The 19,367-nt window shown below is 42.4% G+C and overlaps 1 protein-coding gene across 7 annotated transcripts in view; it reads left to right on the forward strand.

The window, feature by feature from the left end:
• Window positions 1-19,367, forward strand: part of PARD3B (par-3 family cell polarity regulator beta) — a 618,049-nt gene that overhangs the window by 413,953 nt on the left and 184,729 nt on the right. For all 7 annotated transcript variants that reach the window (XM_075934324.2, XM_075934322.2, XM_075934323.2 and 4 more), the window contains 2 exons: window positions 12,581-12,787; window positions 14,295-14,532. In XM_075934324.2, the coding sequence (XP_075790439.2) occupies window positions 12,581-12,787; window positions 14,295-14,532 (445 nt within the window). The remainder of the gene's footprint in view (window positions 1-12,580; window positions 12,788-14,294; window positions 14,533-19,367) is intronic.

Below are 19,367 nucleotides of genomic sequence, written 5' to 3' on the forward strand. Positions count from 1 at the left end.
CCACTGCGCGTCTGGGTGGTCCCGCCGCCCGCGAGTTCCGGGGCGAGTAAGTGCGGATCTGACGTAAGTCGAAGCCGCGTAACTCGGGGACTGCCTGTACTGAAATAAGAAAGGAATGTCCTCTGATACTTTGGAAATTAGCCTAGGAAGTAATTATTCAAGCAGGGAGCCAATGGGTTCTGAGGCGAGGGACAAGGTGCCAGTGGGTGCTGGGGCAGGGTACTCATGGGGGTCTGGGTGGGGAGGAGGGAACAGAGACTGGGACCTGGGGATCCTGCAGCTGCGTACCAAGGCCCAGGAAGTGCGTGGGCTGCTCCTGTGTCCCCCAAACAGCAGCGTGGTACCTGAAATGCTGGTCTGTCGCGTGCCGGCTTAATAGGAATCAGAAGAGGAGAAGATATATACGTGAATGCTAACAATATCTACTGTTCTTGAATAGGATGGATTTTGTACAAGGGATATAAATTCTTATGCTTCTGAGCATAAGCCAATCATAAATTGCTGGTGGAGAGTGGGGAAGGAAAGAACCTTCCACAAAGAGTAGTTTGTTCCTTAATTGTTCATTAGGGGGTTTTGATGCATCTTAAAGCATCTGGTAATGGCCACTGTCTGTGAAAGGAAAGGTCATTGGTCTGCCTATTTGTGCCAGTTCCTATATCTCTTAACAAGTAGATTGACTAGTATGATTGTTGCAGCCTCTGGAAGAAAGGTGAAGGAAATAACACCTTTCCAATTTCAGCTTTTAACTTTAAAACTGCCTGAGAGTTAGACGTAACTCTCCTGTTAAAATAAACACCTTCACTAAATATTCCCATTTTCATAAGGGAATAATTTAATAATTGATAGCACTGTCATCAATAATGAAAAATTTAATCGTCCATCTGGATTCAGATATTCTTCCACTGGCAGATTTTACTGCTATAGTGGGAAGTTCCAATGTTTCCAGTGAAGTCTCAGGCTAAATTATTATACCCTGAGGAAAAGGGTGACTAAATGCTCAACTATTAATCTGTTAGAGAAGGGCCTTGATAAGCTTTTGAATAAATGCAGGTACCTTTTAAGATGACAGAATGTGGGGAGCTCACAGATAAAATTTCACTTTCATGTCTAGTGAGAAGGAAATGTAGTTAATATTTAACTATTTCACTATACCTTATGTAGGTGACACAATATTTAATAATGCTAAGCCATAAAGTGATCACAAGCTATTGAATTTTGCTTTAATTTTAGGCACATTAGCAAGGGTTTCAATGATTTTAATGAAGCATTTGAGTGAATTTACTAGATAAATACACAGTGCTCCAGTTTTCTTTTGGAACAATAAACCTAAAATATTACATGAAAGTGTTCTTGTTGGGGGGAAAAACAGGAAGTTCCTAGTTTTTGCTAAAATTAATTCCTGAGGGGGACTTTCATGGTAGGGCAAGCTGGCAAAATAAAGAATGCTTATACAAAAAGCAGCATACTTTGCCAATAACTTTGTTTCCCATGCAATTGTTGAAGACTAAAGACTGGATAATATATAATCATGTTATGAAAGATAACATCTTAATATGTGCACACAAACTGTGATTCAAATGCAGGGTGGAGTGGTGGTATGAGGAAGAAGTGTTGGATAGGGTAGTGGGCAAGAGCTCTATAAGGTAGAGTTTGAAAACCCAAGCAGATGAGAGGACACCCTGAGCAGGGGTGCCATTTCAGATTTTGATGAGGGTGGGAATCAACTTTAACCGTGATTCCAGGAGCTAATTAGGCACTTGAAAACTCTAGTTTTCTGATAGATAATTTAGCAGTTAGCTGTCAGGATCCCTGTATCTAATTCCTATATAAATGTAAGACAAAAATTAGACCCACTGAACTCTAATATGTTTTGATAGCTCGTGGTAAGATGATGGGGTCTAGCGGGTTACAGTAGGGGCAGATACATTTGAGTTCTATGTAAGAATATAAGAACGGCCATACTGGGTTAATTCAAAGGTCCATCTAGCCCCGTATCCTGTCATCTGACAGTAGCCAATGCCAGGTGCTTCAGAAGGATTGAGCACAACAGGCACATGAGTGATTCATCCCATCACTCATGCTCAGCTTCAGGCAAACAGAGGTGAGGGACATGCAGAACATGGTGTTGGATCTTTGCCCACACTTGCTAACAGCAATTGAGGGACCAGTTCTCCATGAACTTACTTAGTTCTTTTTTGAACCCTGTTATCTTGGCCTTCGTAACATCCTCTGGCAAGGAGTTCCAGAGATTCATGGTATAGAAATACTTCATTTTGTTTGTTTTAAATCTGCTGCCAATTAATTTGAGTGACTCTTGGTACTTGTGTTATTTGAAGGAGTAAGTAACACTTCCATTATTCAATTTTTCCACATCATTCATGATTTTCTGGACCTCTGTCATATCTTCCCCTTTATTCATCTCTTTTACAAACTGAAAAGTCCCAACCTTTTTAATCTCGCCTCATTTGGAATGTGTTTAATACTCCAAATAATTTCTACTGCCTTCTCTAATTTTTCCCAATCCAATATATCTTTCTTTAAGAATGGGTGATCAAATTTGCACACATGTGGGGGTACAATGGATTTATATAGAGGCAATATGATCATAGATTCATAGAATACTAGGACTGGAAGGGACCCAGAGAGGTCATCGAGTCCAGTCCCCTGCCCTCATGTCAGGACCAAATACTGTCTAGACCATCCCTGATAGACATTTATCTAACCTACTCTTAAATATCTCTAGAGATGGAGATTCCACAACCTCCCTGGGCAATTTATTCCAGTGTTTGACCACCCTTGACAGTTAGGAACTTTTTCCCAATGTCCAACCTAAACCTCCCTTGCTGCAGTTTAAGCCCATTGCTTCTTGTTCTATCCTCAGAGGCCAAGATGAACAAGTTTTCTCCCTCCTCCTTATGACACCCTTTTAGATATCCGAAAACTGCTCTCATGTCCCCCCTCAGTCTTCTCTTTTCTAAACTAAACAAACCCAATTCTTTCAGCCTTCCTTCATAGGTCATGTTCTCTAGACCTTTAATCATTCTTGTTGCTCTTCTCTGGACCCTCTCCAATTTCTCCACATCCTTCTTGAAATGCGGTGCCCAGAACTGGACACAATACTCCAACTGAGGCCTAATCAGTGCAGAGGAGAGCGGAAGAATGACTTCTTGTGTCTTGCTCACAACACACCTGTTAATGCATCCCAGAATCATGTTTGCTTTTTTTGCAACAGCATCACACTACTGACTCATATTCAGCTTGTGGTCCACAATAACCCCTAGATCCCTTTCTGCCGTACTCCTTCCTAGACAGTCGCTTCCTATTCTGTATGTGTGAAACTGATTGGTCCTTCCTAAGTGGAGCACTTTGCATTTGTCTTTCTTAAACTTCATCCTGTTTACCTCAGACCATTTATCCAATTTGTCCAGATCATTTTGAATTGGCAAATTCAAAATCCTATCCTCCAGATTAGTCGCAACCCCTCCCAGCTTGGTATCATCTGCAAACTTAATAAGCGTACTTTCTATGCCAATATCTAAATCATTGATGAAGATATTGAACAGGGCCGCTGGGGGCGCAGCCTGAAGGATTCTGGCTGCGGCTAGTGGCTGCACCCCCCACCCCCTGCCAGGTCTGCTTCCTGCCCCCCTTCCTCTGCCCCCCCCCCCATGCTCCTCTCCAGCCCCACGGCTCCCGATCTTCCCCCAGCTCTGCTTCCCGCCCCCTCTTCCTGCCAGCCAGCCCCGTGGCCCACAGACACCCCCCCCCCCGCCAGCCCTGCTTCCCGCCCCCCTTCTTTTGGGCCCCCCTTTCCTGCCAGCCAGCCACACAGCCCCCGATCCTCCCCCAGCTCTGCTTCCCACCCCCTCTTCCTTCCGGCCAGCCCCACGATCCCTGCCCCCCCCTCGCCAGCTCTACTTCCCGCCCCCCTCCCAACAAGTCCCACCCCCCTCCTTGCCGGTCCCGTCCCCCCCCAGACAAGCGCGTCCAGTTTTTTAGCGGGATCTACCTGGCAACTCTACCTCTATTAGCTCCTTGAGTATTCTAGGATGCATTTCATCAGGCCCTAGTGGCTTGCAGGCATCTAACTTTTCTAGGTGATTTTTAACTTCGTGTTATTTTATTTTAACTTCTAAACCTACCCCCTTCCCACTAGCATTCCTTCAGACTTCTCGGTGAAGACTGAAACAAAGAAGTCATTGAGCATCTCTGCCATTTCCAAGTTTCCTGTTACTCTTTCTGCCTCCTCACTGACCAGTGGGCCTACCCTGTCCTTTGTCTTCCTCTTGCTTCTAATGTATTTATAAAACGTCTTCTTGTTTCCCTTTATTCCCATAGCTAGTTTGAGCTCATTTTGTGCCTTTGCCTTTCTAATCTTGCCCCTGCATTCCTGTGTTGTTTGCCTATATTCATCCTTTGTAATTTGGCTTACTTTCCATTTTTTTATAGGACTCCTTTTTTATTTTTTATTTTTAGATCATGCAAGATCTCGTGGTTAAGCCACTGCGGTCTTTTGCCATATTTTCTATCTTTTCAACACAGAGGAATAGCTTGCTTTTGGGCCCTTAATAATGTCCCTTAGAAAAACTTCCAACTCCCCTCAGTCTTGATTCCCATGGGACCTTACCTATCAGCTCTCTGAGCTTACCAAAATCTGCCTTCCTGAAATCCATTGTCTCTATTTTGCTGTTCTCCCTTCTACCCATCCTTAGAATTATGAACTCTGATTTCATGATCACTTTCACCCAAGCTGCCTTCCACTTTCAAATTCTCAACCAGTTCCTCCCTATTTGTTAGGATCAAATCTAGAACAGCTTCCCCCCGGTAGCTTTTTCAGCCTTCTGAAATAAAAAGTTGTCTCCAATGCAGTCTAAGAACTTATTGGATAGTCTGTGCCCCGCTGTGTTATTTTCCCAACATATATCTGGATAGTTGAAGTCCCCCATCACCACCAAATCTTTGGCTTTGGATGACATTTTCTCTCTTGTGTATTACTTTCCTAATGAGTCCTAATATTCTGTTAGAGTATTTTTATTGTCACTAGGCATGGAGCAGATATTTTCAGACAACTGTTCACAAAGACTCGAAGATTTCTTTATTGATCTGTTCAGCTATTTTAGACCCCGTCATTTTGTATGTATATTTTTGTATGTATATTTGTATGTGTATTTTGCCCTGTTCATTACTCTGCATTTATCAACACTGAATTTCATCTGCCATTGTGTTGCCCATTTTAACAACAGCAAAGCCAAGGGAAAGGCACATCAGAACTTATAAGGCACAACGTAACTTAACCAGCAGGGGAGAAGTCACACACACAAAAATGGGCCAAAGGCAGAAAAATGAAAACCAGGAAGCAATGCCAGCAATGTCGTAACTAGCATGTGTATAGAAAATGCCCAGCATTCAGGAAAATATGTAGAAACTATAATAAACCCAACCACTATACTATGTGCAGAGAAAGTAGGAAAGTGCATGTTGAGTGCGGAAATGGATTCCTTAAGTGAAGCTCTTCTTCAGCACGAGATTGGAGGAGGCTGAAAACTCAAGTGTGGCTAAATAAAATGTGCATACATGGCACTTACATGAGATACATGATAGACACTGGGGCACAAGTAAACATGATAACAGAAAATGATATTAAGATGTTAGAAGCACAGGCACGTGCAAGTTTAAAAACAGTCTATAAACAATTCCAGTGTTGGGAAAATGCACACTGATACTTAAATACAAAAGGAGAATGTAAAGCAAAAATGGATGTTAATACAAGCAATCCCACTTTGCCTACACGCAGGAGAGATGCTTGATCTCGTTAGTGGATGTATACTATAAAGCAGCATTACCACCCACTGCCGCCCCTCTTACCATAGCTGTTATGACAGGCATGTCCTGCCCTTCCTCTCAGCCAACCAGCTGCGGGCAGGGACAGGGTCTCCTCCCGGAAGCAGAAGAGCAGTTCACTGTGTGGCAGGAAGGCCGCGCAAAGCCTGGCATGGCAGCCTTAGAGCAGCAGCGAGACGTGCAGCAGTGCTCAGCAGGTGGCTGGATGATGGGGGCATGGCAGGCACTGGAAGCTCCGGGGGCAGGTTTACTGCTGTGAGCTCTGGGGGTGGAGGCCCTAAGAGGTGGGGGGCTGGCACTGGTGGGGGCTCTGTGGGCAAAGCTAATACTGGGGAACTCTGGAGGTGGGGCTAATACTGGGGGGCTCTGAGAAGCAGGGGCCTGACACTGGGGGGGACTGGGGTGTCCAGGGTAGAAAGCTGGCACTGGGGGGTTCTCGGGGAGGGGCTAGTAGTGAGAGGGCTATGGGGTCAGGGCTGGCACTGGCAGGCACTTGGGATGGGGCTAATATTGGGGATTAGGGGTTGGCACTGGGGGGGCCCTGGGATCATTGGGTGTAGTGGGGCCCTGGAAACAGGAGGTTGGCACTGGGGTGGGTCTAGTGGTGGGAGGCTCCAAGGGGTGGGAGGGTCAGAGGCTGGCACTGGGAGGGGTTGGGTGCAGGGGACTCTGGGGTCAGTGGCTGGCACTGGGGAGTATTGGGGCGTTGGGGGGCTCTAGGGTTTAGGCTGGCACTTGGGGGGCTCTTGGGACCGGGGCTTTTTATACCACGGCCTGACACACCCATTTACAAACTTTTGGTGGACTGGTAACATTTTATTTTTCATATTTGTTGTTTGCATAATGAATATGCAAATATGCAAATAAAATGTTAATGGACCACCGAAAGTTTGTGAATGGGTTTGCCAGTCCACAGTATAAAAACGATTGGGGACCGCTGCTATAGAGAGTCAGAACGATAACATAAAACTGGATATTCAAGTAGTGCTATGATCACCTAAAGGTGTATTCACAGGAAAAGAATGTCTCCCAGTAACATTTCAAGAGCAGATGCAGCACCTGTGATGCATGCGACCAGAAAAGCTCACAACCCTTTAAAGAGGCTAGAAGAGGGATTACAAAACAACATCAAATAGTGTCATTTGGAGAAGAGAAGAGCCAAAAGGTTGGGTTCCTTAGTAATTGCAGAGAAAAGAAAAGGTCAATGGAGCTGAACAAAAACATGAAAAGCGAACACTTCCAGTGGCCTACAAAGATGCAAACTGTGGTCTGAAATGGCAGTAGCTAAATTCTTCAGCAAATTAGATGTATCGATGGGATTCTGGCAGCTCATTTTGAACACTAAGGGCTCCAAGATCTCCACTCTCAACACAGAATTTGGCAGATACTGCTTCCTAAGTCTGCTTTTTGAATATGTTTGGCTCAGAAGTATTTCATCGTACAATGAGCCATTTACTAGAGCAGTGGTTCTCAAACTTTTTGGCCTGCAGCCCACCCCACTCAATGCAAACCTTTCCGTGGACCACCAGCCAACTGCCGATGATGACAAAATGCCTTTGCTTATCTCTAAATACCTTAAATACTAAATTTTTTGTATTAGGCTTCTGAAGCTATAACATAAGGGGATGTATATGACCAGTGATAGAAATGTAGCTGTGTTAGTCTGGGGTAGCTGAAGCAAAATGCAGGACAATGTAGCACTTTAAAGACTAACAAGATGGTTTATTAGATGATGAGCTTTCGTGGGCCAGACCCACTTCCTCAGATCAAATAGTGGAAGAAAATAGTCACAACCATATATGACCAGGAAGTATGGAAATATTATTAATTAAAATTAAAATAAGTAAACAGATCAAGCTCTTTAACTGTATCATGTTAGTTTACCAAACTGTTTCAAATAAAGTAAAATATTAATTGATGTCCAAAACAAAAGGTTTAAACATCATCTTTATTTATGGCAGGAGTGGGGAACCTTTTTATTTGTTTTGGTTTGGGGACCACTGATCCACAAAAGAATCAGTTGGGGACCACACAAAAGTGAGAGGCAACCCCCACCCAACAAATAAACTCCAACCCTCACAAATGTGGCCCCCTCCTGAGACACCTCAGTCCCCTGGCACAACAGCCCCAAGTCAGGAGGGAGAGAGGGCAGGGAAGACTAAGATTCAGGGTTTTCCGATTAACTCTTCTTGGGTTCCAGGGTTAGTAGTTTTTGTGAGTCCCCCTAAGCTCTGAGATGGGGACAAAAATATCACATTTGGAAGCGAGACTGACTTCTGAGAGGGTCTTGCCTTATGCATCAAAGAATCAAGTAGACCCCAACATGACTTTCATGACTTTCACTACAGTCAGAGCTTTAAGCAGAAACTCTCTCAAACCACTCACTACATAATAAAGGACTTGGAGAAGCACCACCACAAATACAGTGTCTGCTTTTGATAAAGTATGACATGACTGAGGATTTCCAACTGATGCCACACAGTAAAGACAGACACACTCCCAAGAGAACAAGATCCATCTGACAAAACATAGCCTGCAGCAGACAGTAAACATGCGTGTGAACATAATGAGTGTTGTGCTGTATCTCCAGGTATATGGGATGAATCGTAGACAAAAACTGCTGAAGATGAAAGACTGTAAGGAGTGCTACAAGCAGTGAGCAAAGCAGTTAAAAAGCAACCCTTCGTATCTGTGTGCTCCTACTGTAAACATGGGGTTTCAATGATCTTAGGCATGCTCTTGCAGGGAACAGAGTTTGTGTTTCTCCAAGTGATGAGAATGAAAATATTGGATCGAATATATGAAGGCTACCTGGAAATGAGTGGGGAGAGCTAGAGAAATTGTTTTCTGACAGCAGCTGAATAGTGACATCAAAGTAATGGCAAAGTATGTAACAGGTCAGAAGTACGAAACTCATTTACAACAGATGTATAAATACTCAAGTATCTGACTAAAAGAAAGGACGGCCAAAACTATGCTAAGCTACAGAACAAGTTGACATAAGTGATGTCACTCAGGGAGGAGAATTAGCCACCCTCTAAGCAACATACCCTATGCCAACTTAAGCACTAGTGTAGACAGGCACTGTCAGTGGGAGGAGGCAAGAATTGCACTGATCCGTCAGAGCTACATTGATGGAAGAGTCACCTCACTCATATTCTGGTCGCTGCTTAAGGCAAAATCTTTCTAAGGAATCGTAAGTGTCTGCTCAAAGACACCTGACAATTTGGTACCAACATATGTTTGCTCTCCCTTCACTTAAGATTAGAGCAATTCATAAACTGACCCTGTTATTGACCATGAGACTGGCCAGTCTGTTACAAAGAAGTGTTTGACAAAAGAGGATTTGCAATGCAGCAGATTGGGAAGGCTGCTGAAACCCCCTCGTCATTGACTGAAACATGTTAGGGGTCTGTTTAAGAAAAGAGTTGAGTCAGTTATTGCATTTGTAATAGTTTGATTATCTTTTGGTTCAATCAAAAGATGTTTTTAAGAAGGAAGCGCTGTTCTGAAGCAAATCCTCCTGCGAGTGTTCAGATGTCATTCTTCCTGTACACTCTTTGTTTTCTTAGACATACTGAATGGCTGGGGGCAGAAACAAAGGAGACCAGCACAAGGCAGTCGCAGGCTGCAATTACACAGAATAGTTGGTCTTTTCTTGCCACATTTGTGTACAGAGTTCTGTTTATAATAAAAAGTTTACTTTGAAACTGGACTGCTCACCAGTGAAATACGAGGCATAAGTGATACTGATCATCACAGCATAGGGCACATCATCGCTCTGCTCTCCGTTCCTGGGCAATGTGGGCAGTGCTCCTCTCCAGGCTCCCCAGAAGGGCGGGGCCTGAGGGGAAGGGGTGGGGCTAGGGCAGCCAGCCCTCAGTGCAGCCCAAACCACACCACTTCACCCTCAGCCAGCCCTCAGTGCTGCCTGAGGTTCCCAGGGCAATATAAAGAACCTGGGACTTTGGCTACTGCTCCTCACGTCTGTTAGCAGTCCTGGCTGGACACAGTACAATTGGAATCTTTGGAGAATTTAGCTCCCAAAGTTTAGCAAGTCTGTACTGAGCATGTGCTAGCCAAGATTTTTCAGTCACGAAACTTGGCCAAATTTGATTACATTTTCATTTACATTTTACATGGTAAAAGACAGAATTCTGACAGCAAAGTTATATCCCTAAGCTTGTTCACAAAGTCTACATCTACACAGCAATGCTATTTCGAGATACCGGTGGTATCCCGAAATAGCTAAACCACGTCTTTTGAGCGCGCCAGTTATTTTGAAATACAGCGGGCTCGCTGTTCCGACGTCCTTGTAAATCTCATTCCACGAGAAGTAAGGGACATTTTGGAATAGCGATTTATTTTGAAATTTGGTGCTGTGTAGACAGCGCAAAATTTTGAAATAAACTACTTCAAAATTAACTCGAAATAAGCTATGCAATTTGTGTAGCTCAAATTGCGTAGCTTATTTTGAGCTTCAGGTGCAGTATAGACACACCCAAAAAGAGCTGAACCATTTTAGCTGAAACATTTAAAAAAAAATCAGGATGAGACAGGCATATAATGTGGATAATTTTACCCCAAATGGTTATAGTTCGTGTGATAGTGTTTTAAATTCTACATTCTCTTTATCCCTTCTTTTAGTGCCTCACATAAGCACAAATTCTGTGTAATATTTCCTACTTATTTAGAGATCAATATGGACGTCATTGATGAGTTAAGGATAGTTTTCCAGCCTGAACTTGCTGGCTTATTTCTATATAAGACAACCACTTAAGGGTATTTAAAACTAGTTTCTTTATGTATTACATCTTTTTTGTGGAGGTGAGAACTCTGCGCATGACATTCTCCAATCCTGCTGTTAATGATGTTCTATTAATTATTTGTCGCTGATGCAGGCAGCAGCTGCTCCCCATGAAAGTCAAAGGTATCACCTCTGTAATAATGTTGCCTACATTTGTCAGACAGTAGTCCTAACCCTAAGTCTGCTTCATGGCCCTGCCCAGGTCCAGGGTTGTATTTAGTTTAACTGCTCCAGTGTATCATACTCTCAGTTATCGAGAGCTGTGTAGTGGCTTCCTGTCCAAACCTGGCAATCAGAGCAGTTTTCTGACTGAAAAGCCCTTTCTGTGCTGATCAGAGAGGTTTTCACTTTGCCCTTTCTTTTGCAGTGATTATGCTTCCCTTGTCTCTTGTTCCTCACTCTCCACCTCAGACAGGCACCACAGTGCCTTTTACTGATGCACACGTTTTGAGTGATTTTAAGCACCTTTATGTTGTATGCAAGTCAATGCTCTAAATCCATTTTAGCACTCACTAATTTGGCAATAATGGTAGTCTCCAGAATGGCAATTAGTGAACAAAAGAAGGTTGCACTTCGTGACCTAGCAACAAGGTTTCCCTTAAAATGTGTTTCTGTCTCTTCATTTTTTTAACCTCATGTCAAAGTCCCTAGGGAATGGCAATGTAAATTGCTTTGTGTAGACCTTTATGACGATTCAACATTTGATGCCAATGCTTAGCTTTTCCAGTTTCTTTTAAGATTTTACTAATTTCATATTTTTTAAAATTTCTCAGCCCTTATTTCTCACAAAAAAAGGACACTTAAAATGACTGAGACTTTTTCCTGAATTGCTGAAGTAACAGCATGGTATCAATATTCCTGGTTTTCTTGTGATTGTAGAATCTCTTCAGTAGCAGCAGTCAGTAAATTGTATGTGAAAGTCTCTTGTTCTGATGTCATACAGCTACTTGTGGTAGTAACACCTATCGACGCTGTTTAATATACTGTATCTTTTAATATGACTTACACTGACACTTTAGAATACATAATCTGCTTTTATTTTATGCCTTTATTGGTTCCATTTCCTGGCTTGTCATATACAAATTAAGTGAAAAAACAAAATTCTATTTCAGATTGCATCACAACTATTCATTTTCTACCTTTCCTTCCCCCTGATTAGTGTACCCAAGAGCTCTCACTTAGCTTTCCCATCTCTTGAATCCTTTTTTGTAGGTGAAAAATCTTGATAAATTGCAGTGAGGCACAGCTACGATATTAGCAGTAGCTTCCCCAAAAAATTCTGTCGGGCATTAGATGGATGTGTTTGTTCATCAGCAGAAGAAATGAAGGACTAGAAATCTAATTTCTTTCTCTCCAAAAGGAAAGAGGCAGCATCGCCGGACAAATACATTTATAGTTTGTTTGTTTTGCTGGAAAAGTTTATACTTTGTTCCTGGAAAATCTGCTGAGTGTATTGATAGTTTAGCAGTGTTCAACACATGTGACTTGAAGTGAAGGATTATGTGACTTGTAGGAGATCTGGAGATGTACTCTCACTGGAAACTTGTTTGCAAATATCTACCGTTCATGCAATCTGAGCCATTCCAAACACCAAAAATTTGTTTTCCTAAATATTTTTGGGAGCTCTACAGATACATCATCTCTAACAGGGACCATTTAGCAGTGTCCTGAGTGGGGTGATTGCAGTCATTGCAACCTTCATCTTCAGTTTGATCAGAGGGGAGCTTCAGCATAACAGCAGTAAATTGTCTTTTAAAGTTTCCCCAAATCTTAGCTGAAATCTCCATGGAGTTTCAACTTGATGTTGTTTTTAAAATTAATGACATGGTTTATATCAGGTTTTAAAGCCACTGAGTATTGTATGTATACAGTTCAACATGTATAATTCAATTACTTTTATTTCTATGTAAACATTAGCTTTTCCTTCTCCAGAGTCTCCAGGCAAAGATTTTGGTCCTACTCTGGGCTTAAAAAAGTCCAGCTCATTGGAGAGCTTGCAGACGGCTGTGGCTGAAGTCAGGAAAAATGAACTTCCTTTCCACAGACCCAGGCCTCACATGGTCCGTGGTCGCGGCTGTAACGAGAGCTTCCGAGCTGCCATTGACAAATCTTATGATGGACCTGAAGATGCAGAAGAGGGTATGCCGGGGCATCTACTTGTTTGGAAAGCTTCCACCTCTTAGTACAGACTAAGGCGCCATCCAATAAAGCACTAACACTAATATCCATAATGGGATTTAAGGATGTGCTTAATTGTTGTGCTGAACTAGGGCCATATTACTATATATGCTGTCCCAGGGCCTGAGTGAACTTACACTGCACTTCCTCAACAGAAAGTCTAATTGATTTCAGTAGTGGGAGTGAATCGTGCCCAGACTCCACAAAGGTTTATGTAACCATTTTGTTTTCGATTTGTGTTAAGTAATGTCTGTCTTGTTAACTTTTGCTGCTGTTTTGTTTGTTTTACGACACTCAGCTTCAAGTTTTTCCTTTGCCAGCTCCCTTTTCCATACTGAGACCGCACCACAGCTCCCGCCCATGTAGCTAAGATCTAGAGGAGCCCTGTTTAACGGTAAAGGAAGGACAGAGCAGTCACACCTTGACCCAAATTATTCATGACACCTATGGGAGTCACAATCCCCAGATTGAGAGATCCCTGTTTTACAGCATGAACTGTAATGCTATGTTCAGTTCTTGAACTCTAAAGTAAACCTACACTAGGGCTGCATCTAGACTGGCATGATTTTGCACAAAAGCAGCTGCTTTTACGCAAAATCTTGCCGCCTGTCTACACTGGCCACGAGTATTTGCACAAGAACACTGACTTTGTAATGTACAAAATCAGTGGTTCTTGTGCAAATACTCTTCATGCTCCCGCTCAGGGACAAGCCCTCTTGCGCAGATATTCTTGCGCGAGAGGGCCAGTGTAGACAGCAACGTTAATTTATTGCGCAAGAAAGCCCGATGGCTAAAATGACCATCGAAGCTTTCTTGTGCAAGAGAGTGTCTACACTGGCACAGATGCTTTTGCGCAAAAGCAAATCTTTTGCGCAAAGGCACATGCCAGTATAGACGCTCTCTTGCGCAAATACTTTTAACGGAAAAACTTTTCCGTTAAAAGTATTTGCGCAAAATCATGCCAGTCTAGACGCAGCCTTGGTCTCCTCGAAGCAGTATAAAAGTGATTGTACTGCTGTTTCTTTTACAGACATCAGAAATAGCTGAGAGCAGGGAGTGACTGCATTAGTTTTTTATAGTAGTTAGGATATGCAGGTTCTTAGAAGCTCTTGAAGAAATAAGCTCTTGCTGTTTATGTCCCAGCTTGTGGGCTTTTTTGAATTGTTGGAGGTTAACAGGCCAGGTTTCGAAAAGAATAATGTTTTACCACATGTCAAGGTTTTCATACCAGAAATAACTACTAGAAAATAAGTAACTATAATAATTCTGTGCTTAATTTACAGTAGAAGCCCTGCTTGAATTAACTAGATATATGTTTAGTCTGTATTTTAAATTATACAGTTAAATGAACGTGCACTGTGAACTATTGCAGCACTTTAATCTCCTGATTCCAGATTTCACATTTGCATTTTCCTGCTCATAAATGGTCCTTAACCATTTTTACTGATTTTTCTTTCTGTCCCTGTAGATGGTCTGTCTGATAAGAGCTCTCTCTCTACTCAAGAAACTCAGAACTTTGAAGCAACTCCACAAGGGAATCCTGAACTAGAAGATGTAGAAACCAAGATAAAGAAAGACAACAAATATAAAGAGAAGGAGAAGAAAAAGGGAAAGATCAAAGGTAAAGTCAAAGAGAAGAAAAGGAAAGAAGAAAATGAAGATCCAGAGAAGAAGACTAAGAAGAAGGGTTTTGGTGCCATGCTGAGGTACGGTTTTTGTGTTTAAAACATATACAAGCACAGGCATGCCCAAAAATTTTCCTGAAGAAGCTCGTGAAAATATCCAGTGAAATCACAGATAATCTCATTTAGCAAACAAAAGCACTTAAGTGTCTCAGAACACACAAGTTCTTATTGACAGAGTCCTGCAAATCCACAGACCATTTTTGTGGATAGTGGATCACACAGGGCTCTATTTGCTGGCAGTGTCCGGCTCGGGCAGCCTAGGGGGTGAAACTCACTCGGGGTTGGTGGCCTTGAGCCAATGCTGGAATTGGGATGGATAGGCTGGAATCGAGGCTGTCCAGTACCCGCTTGCCATGCCACTTGGGCTTGGGCCCCTCCACCAGCACCAGCATCCCCACCGTGGCTTGGCCCAGTAGCACTGGCTATGCTCCTGGGCAGCAGGGGCTAGGGTGCACATCCAGCAAATGGAATAAGTGGGGCCCTGACACTTCACCCTGCTGCCCCACTGTGGTGCAACACATGTTGCTGCTGCCGGGCATTGTTTGCTGAAGAGCATCATGCAATGTGAAACCCCTTCTCCCTCAGCCCCTCCTCCACGCTGTCCCTTTCCCTCAGGTCCCTACCCCTGCACTGTCTCTAACCCCTACTCCCTGCCCACGCACTGCCTCTTCCCTTCAAGATCTTGCCCCGTGCCAACTCATCTCCTCTCCCTCCCATCTTGATGGCTTGCTGCTGTGGGCACAGATAGAAGCCAAAACAGGCGAGTGGATCACAGGAAGGATCACACATTGATCCTAGTGGAAGCAGATCCACCTTTTTATATCTGCACAGGAATCTAGTTACTGACTCTCAAATAATATTTAAATGAGAGAGGGGCAACTGTAGACAGCAGTTGTGGGGGTGGAGGGGAGCCAATGACCTTAAAAGAATGAACAAGGCTTTAGGGGCACAAGTGAAGGAATTTTAGAATGAGAACGAATATAGTGTTAGTATCAGATGTCAGAGCTCATATTCACAGCAAAGTTTTTGATTCATTAGAGTGAGGGGAGTGTCAGAAGAGTCAGAAAGAAGAGGCTGAAGTAATAAAGGTTTGAGATCAAGGATTTTAGCAGCAGCAAAGCATAAAAAGAGGCAGATGTGTAAGACATTACTGAAGTGAAATGTGTATGATTTAGTGACAGGACATCTGTCGGGGAGAGAGAAGCTGAAGATGACACAAAGGTTGAGTCTCTGTTAGGTAGAGGATAGCTGACAATGATTAATATTTATGGAAAAAGGTGGGATGTCTTTATTAAGTTGAGTTGAGTTTTTGACAAGTTGAATTTCAGCTGGCAGCAGGACTTGTCATAGGAGTTATCAAAATAAGAGTACAAACAGGGGTAGAGAAAGGTTGACTAGGGAAGAAACCTGAGACACTGTGTTGTAGATCTGGTCATTCTAATTATGAGGTTGCCCAGAAAAAGTGTAGAGTGAGAGCAGAATGAGGGCAAAGGATATAATCCTAGGCTAGATTGACAGAGGAAGGGAGGAAGAATCAACAGAGGAGATGCTATAGGAGCAGCTAGAAGAGATAGTAAAAGAACCAGCAAATCAGAGTTGCTGTTGCCAAGAGAGGAATAGATATTAAGGAAGGAGGTTCTGCCCCCAGTCTAGGAAAATATCAGTGGAGAAGCATCATTGGGATCTGGTCATTAAGAGATTTTTGTTAATGAAGAGCTGATCAAGACGCATACTAATCCGCCACCTGCTAGGAAAATTACATTAGCTATTTTGTGGAGAATATTTTTATACACCATAGTAAGTGTTTGTGTGTGTGTGTATATATACTAGAAGATTTACTCAGCGTTGCTCTGGTCCTCAACTCGATTAATTTTTGTTTTTCTTCATTTAAATCATTGCTCTGTTGTGGGATTGGGGATGAAGGGTTCAGTATGCAGATTGTTCCAGGAAGAGAAGATTATCCTAGTCCTCTGTCACCACAATACCTTTGGTCAAGGTGAGACCAAGCTTCTTCGTGGATGCTGCAGCTCCAGCGGGCACAGCCAGGGGAGAAGTGCATGTTCCCCAGCTGGGACAGGTCCAGATTTGTCTGTCCCTGTGCTTCTCAGCCAGAGTGAGGAATGCAGCAAATTGTGCACTTTCCCCTCACTCCCTGAGGAAGGGGAACATCCAGCAATGTTCCCCAAGAATAGAAGGGGGAGCTAAGCCCCTCCTCCCCCACCGTGCCCTCACTAAAGGGTGCAAGGCTCGGGGGTGGGGCAGTCCTAGACAGGGCAAGGGCCTTTCATCTTCTTGGTGATTGTCTCTTTTCTGTATGGTTTTCCCAGAAACAATCCCATTTCAGCCACATCCCATTTTTCTAACACAACTAAACCCTTATCCTGCTTTAGGTTATGATAAGAGGAAGCTGTATACCAAATGTAGTGACCCTAGCTCTTACTGTTTAGGAGGAGTTCTTGAACAGACAGACAGAGAGACGAATTCTATCAAATACATAATAGATACACAATGTAAATAGTGATTGCATATTTTTCATATCTGTACTATGTTCACGTGAGCTGTCTTGTTTCTCTTGTCAATAGCATTTAAGGTATTAAAACCACTCCTAACCTTTGTCTTTAGTATGAAAAAATTAACTGAGATTTTCTCACAGCTGAGATATTTGAACATATTGGAATCACTGGTGAATACTCCCTCCTCCCTTTAACAACAGAAAATACCAAAGCTGTTACCAGTTGCTAACAGATTTCATTTAGTTCCTCATCTGTTGCTCATCTGCTATTTACTTGTGGGTTGTGGATTTTTTTAATTAAAAATAATTGATTTCCTCTTAGATTTCTCAAGGATTGAAGTTTTATTCAGGTAGTTATGATTCAGGGAGACCATCAAGCAAGCATGTTTCTATTGTTCTAATCACTGTTTAAAAACTCAGCGTTATGTTTTACAAGGTTTAACAGGAACTTTCTGCTTCCGCATTTGCTGTGATTATCCCTTTGGGTCTCAATTTGTCATTTTTTAAAAATACCATAATAATGTCTGCCAGCATTTGTTTGCAGGACACTTTATTTCATGATGTTTGGTCTTCTATTCTTGGTTGTAAGGGCAAGGTATGTTGGTAGTGATATATTTATGACCCCTATGTGCTCTATCCAAAGAAGAACAGAAATCTACTTGAGTGAAGTATTTGCATTTCAGCATTAGCTCACATAGCATCATGTTGAATTTTAGCATACTGTGTTACATTGCTGCAAAATGACTTATCAAGTGACCCATAATGGAGGTCCTGTGATGTTCTGTAACAGATAAACAATGGCATTCGATATTGTCATTAATGTAGACGTGGTTGAATTTATGCCATAATGTTAGGAAAAGCCAGTGTCTAACACTAAGCAGTTAGTCTTTTTGAACATACCAAACTATTCCTGTTCAGTTACACTCTAAACTTTTATGTATTCCATAGAGACCTATAACAACAGCGAGATTAGACAGTGTCCCATTCATTTCTCAGTTCAGCCCTTTCTTCCTGCACTAATCATTGTTTCAGGCCATGACAAGGTTTGGGAGACATGCTCTTCCTCAAGTCAACTCTCTTCATCTTGAAGAATTCTTCATTTGCATGAAAAACCCCGTGCTGTAATGACACACTTTATGCTTTAAATAAGGCCATTGTGTCATTCATTGTTAGAGAATTTCATTTAAGCCCTTTCTAAATTGCTCTTTTGGCGGGTTAATTAACCCCTTGTTGCAGGGCACTGGAATTTCCTGATGTTGAACACTTATGTTCAAAGTATTAGCATTTAGCACTTGGAGCTCTGGACAGACCTAACCAAGAGGTTAATCTGAAGAAAATATCCTAGGTTTGATAAGTGCTAGACTCTAGGTTCTTAATTTGTGGTCTATAGTTATTTAATTATCCTGCCTGTCATTACATATTTGCCCCACAAAGTTGGGTTTTAACTCCGTTTTTAATTTAAGTCAAAGGCTGAACGTTTAAATCATCAAGGGAATGTGACATCTGCCCTACTCTGTCCCTGATCCCACCGCAGCTGCTGCAAGTCTAGTGTATACTAAATGTATCACGTCTGTGGTCCTGTTATTACTTTTTCCAGATAGTGATTGTAAAATTTCTGAGTAGCCATTCAGCTTTATGGGTAAGAAGGTAAGTTAGCTAATGGACTGCAGCCATGCCAGTGAAATTTTAATAGCTAGTTCCCGGTAGGCAGAGACCAACAGACTATAGTCATGATGTTTTGCTCCAGCACCAGACTGACTGTGTACTTAATGATTCAGTGGCAAAAAGACAGCCAAACTGGTGCACATAGGGAAGAAACCTCTTATCCTTTATTCAGTCTGGGTTCAGAAGCCCACTGAAAATAAAACCTCTTGTCTTAATGTAACCCAGTTCCATTTATACAATTAGCTTTATAAAATTGGTATCAGAAAAAAAATACTAGATTTGCATGTCAATGGCAATTGCAGTTCACAGAAGCAGTTCTGTGTGTATGTCTCGCTGAGAGCAGTGAAAAAGGTACAGAAAAGAGAATTGGTTACAGTCACTTCTTTCCTCTTTGGAAATGCTACTTTCTACACATAACAATTCATCTTAAATTATTTACTTTCCTTTTCACAATACAAGCCATGAATATTTTATTTTTGTACTCTTTAATTTGCCTATTTTCCTTTGAGCAACATGCCCTACTGCTTTTATTTTTCATTTTAGTTGGAAGAGAGAAATGACCCTCCTTCCTTCTATTCCGCGCCCCCGCTTTCCCCCTCCCCCCACCTCCCCATTACTACTATAGGCCTTGTGCTCGGAATGATACTTTTTATGACCAGCAGTGTTGATCCTGTAATGG

The sequence above is a fragment of the Pelodiscus sinensis genome, chromosome 7, assembly GCF_052426305.1.
Source record: "Pelodiscus sinensis isolate ZL-2025 chromosome 7, ASM5242630v1, whole genome shotgun sequence".
In the NCBI taxonomy this organism is placed as follows: domain Eukaryota; kingdom Metazoa; phylum Chordata; order Testudines; family Trionychidae; genus Pelodiscus; species Pelodiscus sinensis.